General features: G+C 46.6%; 1 protein-coding gene across 1 annotated transcript in view; it reads right to left on the bottom strand.

Moving 5' to 3' along the window:
- Positions 1–10,000, bottom strand: part of ryr1a (ryanodine receptor 1a (skeletal)) — a gene marked incomplete at its 3' end in the record, with an annotated part of 121,471 nt that overhangs the window by 56,643 nt on the left and 54,828 nt on the right. Inside the window, 12 exon segments of the mRNA XM_076262437.1 lie at positions 913–1,076; positions 2,275–2,415; positions 2,613–2,703; positions 3,288–3,511; positions 4,399–4,568; positions 4,726–4,846; positions 5,247–5,361; positions 5,531–5,717; positions 5,937–6,072; positions 7,713–7,807; positions 8,001–8,133; positions 8,706–8,820. Coding sequence (XP_076118552.1) covers positions 913–1,076; positions 2,275–2,415; positions 2,613–2,703; positions 3,288–3,511; positions 4,399–4,568; positions 4,726–4,846; positions 5,247–5,361; positions 5,531–5,717; positions 5,937–6,072; positions 7,713–7,807; positions 8,001–8,133; positions 8,706–8,820 — 1,692 coding nt within the window.

Consider the following 10,000-nt stretch of genomic DNA (forward strand, 5'->3'; position numbering starts at 1 on the left):
ACTAACATACTGTATACCCTCTAACATATAGCTGAATGACTAACACATACCCTCTAACATATAGCTGAATGACTAACATATAGCCTGTGTGTGTGTACTGTGTGAGTCCCATATTAACAAATAGCCTGTAAGTGTGTACTGTGTGAGTCCCATACTAACATATAGCCTGTAAGTGTGTGTGTGTGTGTGAGTCCCATACTAACATATAGCCTGTAAGTGTGTACTGTGTGAGTCCCATACTAACATATAGCCTGTAAGTGTGTGTGTGTGTGTGAGTCCCATACTAACATATAGCCTGTAAGTGTGTACTGTGTAAGTCCCATACTAACGTATAGCCTGTAAGTGTGTACTGTGTAAGTCCCATACTAACGTATAGCCTGTAACTAACATATAGCCTGTAAGTGTGTACTGTGTAAGTCCAATACTAACGTATAGCCTGTAAGTGTGTACTGTGTAAGTCCCATACTAACGTATAGCCTGTAAGTGTGTACTGTGTAAGTCCCATACTAACGTATAGCCTATAAGTGTGTGTGTAAGTCCCATACTAAGGTATAGACTGTAAGTGTGTACTGTGTAAGTCCCATACTAACGTATAGCCTGTAAGTGTGTACTGTGTAAGTCCCATACTAACGTATAGCCTGTAAGTGTGTACTGTGTAAGTCCCATACTAACGTATAGCCTGTAAGTGTGTACTGTGTAAGTCCCATACTAACGTATAGCCTGTAAGTGTGTACTGTGTAAGTCCCATACTAACATATAGTCTGTGTGTGTGTGTACTGTGTGAGTCCCATACTAACATATAGCCTGTAAGTGTGTACTGTGTAAGTCCCATACTAACATATAGCCTGTAAGTGTGTACTGTGTAAGTCCCATACCCCCCCCCCCCCCCCCCTTGCCCCCAGAGGCTCTCACTTGGTGGTCTCCACGGGTTTGGGGTCAAAGTTGCCCTCTGCGTCGACGGACGCCTTCTTCTCTGTCTTGGAGGAGTAGCTGGCATCTACGTAGTCCGGGGGGATGGCACCCGCGATGGCACAGATACATGGCATGGCAATCTTGAACAGCTCCGAGTCAAATTTCTACAGGGAGGGAGATGGACACTCACTAATGTACACTGACCAGTGTTGCCTTTCTACAGTATAAGAGAGGTCAATACAAGAGTTGTAATATTGTATATGAATAATACATAGTACTTGTTTTATTCGCTCGCTTTATTATTTTAAAGGGACACCAGGCAACATTTTTGTGTTAATTACTCATCTTCGTAAGTCGGTATATAGTTAAATGACTCATTACAGGGCGAATGAAGACTCTCTCGCCCGCCCCTACTTCCTGTAGGAAGAATATGCCCCTTGCAAGTTCGGTGTATCGTACCCGCCGACCTTCAGTCTCACAAAGTCTCAGACATCGCGAGAAGCAGGATCAGTTTACATCCTGCATCCCCAGCACAGAGGCAGGCTAATGAAACGCTAGCGATTGTTGTAAACGTGTGTATAATGGCAGAGCCGACGAAGAAGCAGCTCTTGACGGAAGACGCAAAGAAAAGGAAAAGAGCTTCAGACCGAGCGAGGGCTCGCACACGTATCGACACGTACAGACGCTAGGGGGAGCTTCGTAGAGAAAAAGCACTCGTGCCTGGTGTCCCTTTAAACATACATTTTATTACAAAAATGTATGACAATAAATGAGATGTCAAATGAAATGGCTCTGCAGACTCATTTCCATACTGTTGTAAATCACTTTAAGTCTCACTGACTGACTGGACTCTATCTGCCCCCCACAAAAGCACTGTGATATGTAAAGACCCAACTATCACAATAAGAAATGAGAGCCTTAGCAGGCCTCGCAGACAGCTACAGAGGGATGTGTGGATATGTGCTGTGTGTGAGACTGAGATAGCGTACCTTATGGCTAAGCGACTCGGAGATGACTGTGTGTGTGAGTGTGTGCGCGTGTGTGTGTGTGAGTGTGTGTGTCTGTGTGTGTGTGTGTGTGTGTGTGTGTAAGTATGTGTGTGTGTCTGTGTGTGTGTGAGTGTGTGTGTGTGTGTGTGTGTGTGTGTGTGTGTGTGTGTGTGTGTGTGTGAGTGTGTGTGTGTGTGTTGTGAAGCTACAGAGGGATGTGAGGGTGTGTGAGAGTGAGATATCTTACCTTCTGCACAAGCGACTCAAAGATTACTGTGTGTGTGTGTGTGTGTGTGTGTGTGTGTGTGTGTGTGTGTGTTTGCGTCAGGATACAGAGCGATGTGGGAGACTATGTGTGAGTGAAATATCGTACCTTATGCGCGAGCGACTCAAAGATGCCCCAGAAGAGTTTGCGGGTGAGGTGCAACTCCTCCTCTGATGCCAGCCCAAAGTTGGCCCAGCCGTTGGGCAAACAGTAGTACTTCCAGCAACGCTCGTAGTGATTGGTCAGCAGCTGTAAGCATGGCAAAAGACGATGTTATGAAAGGGTTATGCAAAGATTCTTTGGTAAACCATCTCTGGTTTATGTCACTTTGTTTGGTGAAAAGCAGATTCAGACTTATAAGATTTTGTGATTTTATGATTTAATCTCGACTGGCATATAGCAAGTCCCATTTTAGTAGTAATAAAGCAGGGTTTGGGCAGCGTTACCTTGAGGGGCATCTTGGCATACTCATTCAGAATGGGCACGTCGAACACCAGCCGTCTCAACAGGTGCTGCAGCATGGATGGACGGAGGTACCTTAGAACACACAACAACATGGGTTACCATGGTTATGATGCATTATTAGGGCATGGTGCAACCTGGGTTACCATGGTTATGATGCAATAAGGCATGGTGCAACCTGGGTTACCATGGTTATGATGCATTAGGGCATGGTACAACCTGGGTTACCATGGTTATGATGCATTAGGGCATGGCGTAACCTGGGTTACCATGGCAATGAGGTTATAGGGTTCAATCTGGGGTCACACTTTACTTGGATATATGCCTACAAGCTATCTACAGATGTTCAAACTATGAACAAACTATTTGTTGACACTGCTAAGTAAAATGTATTGCTAAGGTCAAGATTAGGGGTTGGACTTGGTTGAGGTGATGTTGAGTAATTGTGCAACAGCAATTTTACATACTGAACTTGAATCTTAACAGATGGTCTCTAAGAGCTCTGTGGGCTGACTAGCCACATCAAGTGGAACCTGGGACACCTGGCACCACAGTACTACACTCAAACACAGGTCAATGTGGAAGCTGAGGTCACATCAGCATGGCTGGTAACCATTCAGTAAAGCGTGTTCCCCTTCACGACCAGTAGGGGCACCCACTTGCAGAGGGACATGAGGCACTCCTCGATGACGTCCCGCTGGGCCTTGGTGAGAGAGCGCCCCCTGGAGAGGCGGTAGATGGTGTGCAGCATGGAGTCGATCATGATGGCGCGGTGGCCCGGGGTGCCGGCGAACAGCGGTGCACACTTGGTGATGAGGGGCAGCACGGCCGAGCACAGGTACCGGTTCAGGGCCAGAGCCATCTCAGTGGTGCTGAACGCCGCCTGGTGGGTGGAGGACCAAACAACAGCAAGCAAAATGAACAAGACAGATAAAGACACATTGAACTGTAAAGAAGTGTGTGTGTGTGTGTGTGCAAGGGCGTAGGTTTGGCCATTTTCATTCATTTTAGCAAACATTGCATTGCTGGTTAAACGCATGCATTTCCTTTCCTTAGTAACCATTGTCATAGTACACAAATCTGCTAGCGCAATATAGCTGAACTAGCTGGTATTTGGTTGATTCCAACGTCCATTTAATAGGTTATACACATATAGCACTGTCAACTAAATGTGTAGCATACCATGTTTCTTGAAATAACTTCTGATGTCCTCCACCTTTCTTTTCATGCCCGACATCCTCGAATCGACAGCCAAGCAAAGATTATAGAGCTAAGATTTTTGCAGCCAAGTGTGCCAAAAACTTCTAATCGACAGCATTATAGTCTACAGGGAGCTAAGCCAATCAAAAAACAGATCTGTCTCAAAGACGTATTTTGGGTGGTGGTACTGAAGTGGGAAATTATTTAACCTTTTGTGTACCGCATTTTTCCCCGTTTCAACCTTAATATTGGTGGGGACATTTCAGTCATTATTTGATATTGGTGTGGACACGTCCTTCGGACCCCACGCAAATCTACGCCTATGTGTGTGTGTGTGTGTGCTTGTGTGAGTATACTGTATGTGTGTGTATGCTTTTGTGTATATGTGTGTGTGACGTGTGTGTGTGTGTCACATGTGTGCAAGTGCATGTGTGTGTGTGTGTGTGTGTGTGTGTGTGTGTGTGTGTGTGTGTGTGTGTGTGTGTTTGCGTCAGGATACAGAGCGATGTGGGAGACTATGTGTGAGTGAAATATCGTGTGTGTGTGTGCGCGCGGCGCGTGCGTTTTTACCGTGTCGAGTGAAGCGGCGGCCCTCATGTCCGGCAGGAAGCCGATCTCGAGCACGTGCAGCAGGAAGTCCTGGTTGTCGATGCCGTAGACACGGTCCAGGAACAGCACCATGGGCGCCTTGTGGTCAGGGACAAAACTGGCCGACATCTTGGGCTCGATGATGCAGTTGTCTGCAGGACAACAACACACATGTGGGATCCCAAACAGCAGGCTGCCTGTTTGCCTGCCATTTAACAGGTGATATAGGTGTGTGTGTGTGTGTGTGTGTGTGTGTGTGTGTGTGTGTGTGTGGGTGTGTGTGTGTGTGTGTGTGAGAGAGAGTCTCACCCTTGCCAAAGGCGGGTATCTGTACGGACAGACTGATGACGCCCACCAGGTCCTCTAGGGGCACCAGAGAGCGGAGGATGGCGCGGATACGCAGGGCCTCTCCCTTACCCGCCTGGATCAACTGTGGGCAGGAGAACACCACGGGGTAAACCACAGGGGCAATAGAACAGAGTACAGGGGCAATAGAACAGAGTACAGGGATAATAGATAGATAGATATACTTTATTGATCCGTAGGGGAAATTCAAGATTTTTAAACCATAGGGGCAATAGAACAGAGTACAGGGGTAAACCACAGGGGCAATAGAAATCCCACTCCATCTCTCTCTCTCACTCCCTCCCCCTCTCTCCCCATCCATACCTCCCTCTCTCTCTCTCACTCTCTCCCCCTCTCTCTCTCTCTCTCCCCATCAATCCCTCCCTTTCTCTCTCTCTCCCCATCCATCCCTCCCTTTCTCTCTCTCTCTCTCCCCATCCATCTCTCCTTCTCTCTCTCTCTCCTCCTCTCTCTCTCTCTCTTACGTGCATCTCCGGTGCGCAGCGTCCCAGCAGGTCGATGAGTGCTGAGTAGAAGGACATGATGGCGTTGCCCAGGTGGACACGATTCTCCTCATGCTGCTCCTCACCGCCGCCATGACTGGACATACAACCACATACTAAGCATTCATAGAACTAACAGTAGAAAAGTAGTAACAATAACAATATCAATAACAATAATAATAATAATAATGATAATAATAATAATGAGAAGAAATAAAATAATGAAAAGAAAAACAAAACTTTTATAATAAGATCCAAATTCCTACATTTGGAAGCGTCTGTCTTTCTTGACGGAGGGTCCATCTCGGGCAGGGTCCTCAGAGATCTTGATGGCCTCTTCGATGGCGGCCAGAAGACCGTTACCCCCCTCCCCTCTCAGGGCGGGGCCAAAGCACTCGGGCCGACGAATCAGCAGACGCACAACAACATTAGCGTTCTCCTCCACGCTCTCCCCTACAGGACATCCATACATATGAATGAAAACGTACACACACACACACACACACACACACACACACACACACACACACACATACACCAAAGCTGCTAAAGCCCATTAATGTAGAGCCCTGGTGTGGATGTCAATCATATTAGCTAGAACGATCCTTATTTGGGGTTATTATTATAATTATCATTCTCGGTGTGAACGGCCCTTAAGCGGCTGAGATGTACCGTTGACAAACACGGCGAAGCGCAGGAAGTCCAGATACTTCTCTCCTCCACAGGGGTTCCAGCCGATGTCTGGGTAGCCTTTGGCCAGCAGCATGGGACAGCTCTGCAGCCCACAGCCAGCCAGGTACTTCACCACCTGTGGAGAGAGGGAGAGAGAGGGAGGGAGGGAGAGGAGGAGAGAGAGAGTGGGAGGGAGAGGGAGAAGGGGGGGAGGAAGAGGGAGAGAGAGAGGAGGATGAGAGAGGGAGAAGGAGGGAGGGTGAGAGGGAGATGGAGGGGATGAGAGAGAGGGAGAGAGAGAGAAAGAGATTGGCAGAGAGAGAGGGAGAGGTGGCACAGTCAGCAACACTCTATACAGCATAAGACCCTATTAAACACTCCTTTAAATAGCACACATGCAACGAGAGGAGGCAGAGAGGAGGGCCAGCACACTCAACTCTATACTGCATAACATGCCCTATTAACCATCCCTGCAGTGAGAGCACACTCAACTCTATACTGCATAAACATGCCCTATTAACCATCACTACATCCCTGCAGTAAGAGCACACTCAACTCTATACTGCATAAAACATGCCCTAACACCACATTAAATGCTATATCTTGAATGCTTGAATTTCCCCTTGAGGATCAATAAACTATCTATCTACCAGTATCTATTTATCTTTCTAAAACTGATAGTTCCAGTCCTTCATTGTGATTGGCTGAATCACGTTCGATGCCATTGTAAAATTCAGCACAAACATACACCTTGACTGCATTTCGTTCTATATTTCGTTCTATATTATTTTAGAAAAGCAATAAGCCACTCAAGGCCGTAGGTTACGCTGATTCTACAACAGCTAAGGGGGGTTTTAGGCACTCCGCTAGCTGTTATAGAATCAGCGTAACCTACGGCCTCTCTCCTTATCTCTCTCTCCATATTAACTTTAAGGAACTTCAATTGGATACCTTACAAAATTAAAAACATGTTAACTAACACACATTTTTAGCACCAAAACCCCGCCTTTTCTGTTTCATAGTCTGCTGAATCTGATGAGCTACAACTCTACCAGTCCAGTAGGGCAGGGGAACCTCACAGGAGTCAGAATCAGTAGGACAGTACAAGGGCGTGGGTTTGGTCTCAGCTTTGGTAGGGACATAAACTGGTTGCCCTGGAGATTTAAACTTGATGAGGACATGTGCGGAGGAATACAGTACAACTTCACAACAAAACTAATTTGAATTTGAATGAGTTCACTAAAATATTGGAAGGGAAATTTTGGTCATCTCAAAATATTGTTATGGTCCATATGCAAGCCTACGCCCTTCAAACAGTCGGACGGTAACACTGGAAAAATAATTGAATATTGTGAGGATATCTTGAGGCCAGAAGTTTTTAAAGGTCTTCTTTATGGAGCATCATGGTAATATAACCATGGCAAATAAGGAGGCATACTTAAATCATGCTTCATGTTTAGATAAGGAGAGCTGAGAATAGATGTCTGACATCTGAACAAGTTAGCATGGAGAATACAAAAAGCTTAGATCATGTTTCATGTTTAGATAGCGGGGGCCCAGCAAAGCTGTCTGATCATCTTAGATCATGTTTCATGTTTAGATAGCGGGGGCCCAGCAAAGCTGTCTGATCATCTTAGATCCTGTTTCATGTTTAGATAGCGGGGGCCCAGCAAAGCTGTCTGATCATCTTAGATCCTGTTTCATGTTTAGATAAGGAGAGATGAGAATAGATGTCTGACATGCTTCATGTTTAAACAGTTTAAACTATGGTCTGACCATCTCCAGGTCCTGCTCCTGCAGGGCCAATGCCAGCTCGTTGTTGTCGATGCAGGAGGAGGCCGCCACGTCTAGAGGAGTAGACCCACGCACACCTGGAACGGCAACCACACAGACAGACACTTTAAAAAGCCACCAGCCCTTCCTCTGTAACCAACACGCTTTTAGTGGTAGCGACTGAAAATATGTGTCTCGATCCATCTTATCCGCCATCATGTACTCTAGAAAGCGTATTCTGGAGAGTCTGCAGTTTCGTGAAAGCATGCAGCTGAAGAGGTGTCCACCCACCCAGGCCGATGCCGCTGTTCTGCAGCAGGTAGCTGAGGTGGTCGAACATGGAGCGCTGGTTCTGACGGCTGATCCGACAGAAGTAGCACAGGAAGCGACAGCAGTTCGTCACCATGCGAGGAAAACGGATCTCCTGCAAGTGGACACAAACACCATCACCACCGGAACACAACAACAAGTGGACACAAACACCATCACCACCGGAACACAACAACAAGTGGACACGAACACCATCACCACCGGAACACAACAACAAACTGCAATAATGGAAAATCAGTCCCGCACAGACCTCTAGTGGACAGCTTAATGGGATCATGAATACTACTGTCCCTTGCTAACACATGCTAACAGGAGAATACTTTCCCTCTCCAGCATAACTAGCAGAACATAATGAGGAACACTGTCCCACTCTAGCATACCTAGCACCAGCATACCTAGCACTTAATGAGGAACACTGTCCCACTCTAGTATACCTAGCACCAGCATACCTAGCACTTAATGAGGGACACTGTCCCACTCTAGCATACCTAGCACTTAATGAGGAACACTGACCCACTCTAGCATACCTAGCACTTAATGAGGGACACTGTCCCACTCTAGCATAACTAGCACTTAATGAGGAACCCTGTCCCTCGCTAGCTTAAATAGCACATCATGTCAGCATTGTCTGCTCTGATTAGCCAAATGAGGGAGTGTGTGCTCTACCTTGGAGTCCCCTCCTCCTAGCACGTTGACCATGACCTCCATGACGGTCTCGTGCATGCCCAGCGCTCTCATCAGGTTGGGGTGCTGATAGAACACCTTATTGCTCATGATGTTCCTGCAGAGAGAGAGAGAGGGAGAGGAGTTACACGTCACACATGGGCCTGGTCCTCTGCCGGGAACCCAATCCATGGATGTCTTAGATTTGTTTTGTTTTATGTAAAATTCAGAATGAAATAGTGAAAATAGCTAAAAGAGTTTTTTCAGTGCTGAAAGAGAAGTGGAATACAAAGAATTCAATACTGGGGAGGACCATTTGAGCTTTGAGTGCTACCCGACTATACCAAGCTAATCACTAGCACACCCAGCCCTGTGGAGTGCTACCCGACTATACTGTACCAAGCTAATCACTAGCACACCCAGCCCTGTGGAGTGCTACCCGACTATACTGTACCAAGCTAATCACTAGCACACCCAGCCCTGTGGAGTGCTACCCGACTATACCAAGCTAATCACTAGCACACCCAGCCCTGTGGAGTGTTACCCGCCTATACCAAGCTAATCACTAGCACACTGAGCCCTGTGGATCAAAGCTTACTGATTCTGCAACTTAAGGCAACCTCTTTCCCTGGCCTTAATGAGGAATGTGACTTTTCCCCCTTTTTATGAAGCATGGACATTTATTTGTGTACTTTTATTACTTTCTCAACTGAAATCTATTTCTCTCTCTCTCTCTCTCTTTCTCACTTAGTGAGATGTCTCTTTGTTATTATTTTGCTAATTAATTGTTTGTTTGTTTTTCAATCTACTTGTTGTTAGTCACATGGTGTGTGACAATGGGAAGGCTCCACCCACTGAACACCTAAGGGTGTCCATTTTAAGCTTTGTTGTACTTCCTGTTTCTATGCCCTGATGAAGGCCAATATGGCCGCAACGCGTAGGCCCATGTGCTTTTAACCAGTTCGTGCCATGATGAATTAAAGGCTTTTTATACTTTTTCAACCTCAGAGTGCCTCTGCAAACTCGTTTTTCTTTGGATTCTCACTTCACCCGTCGCAGAAGAGCACCTGAGCAAGTAATTTTCTGAAGTCTCCTGAGCGCCCTAAGCCCTTTGTGTCTTCTTACTGATTCTGCATCTGGTTTTTGATGCCAGGGATTTGGAGACTTGAAGGGTCTTGCTCAAGGACTGTTCAACAGGGTCAGGAGGACATGCAACCTCCTGAGCTACCAGCACCCCACTGCCTGCCTGCCTACTGGACCCTTCTTCCCTGCCAATGCCAACCCAATGCTCTGGCTCT

Source organism: Alosa pseudoharengus, unplaced genomic scaffold (assembly GCF_046254945.1).
Source record: "Alosa pseudoharengus isolate Yale_2024_CS ecotype anadromous, Long Island Sound unplaced genomic scaffold, YU_APseudo_1.1 YU_APseudo_1.1_scf_28, whole genome shotgun sequence".
NCBI classification, from domain to species: Eukaryota; Metazoa; Chordata; class Actinopteri; order Clupeiformes; family Clupeidae; genus Alosa; species Alosa pseudoharengus.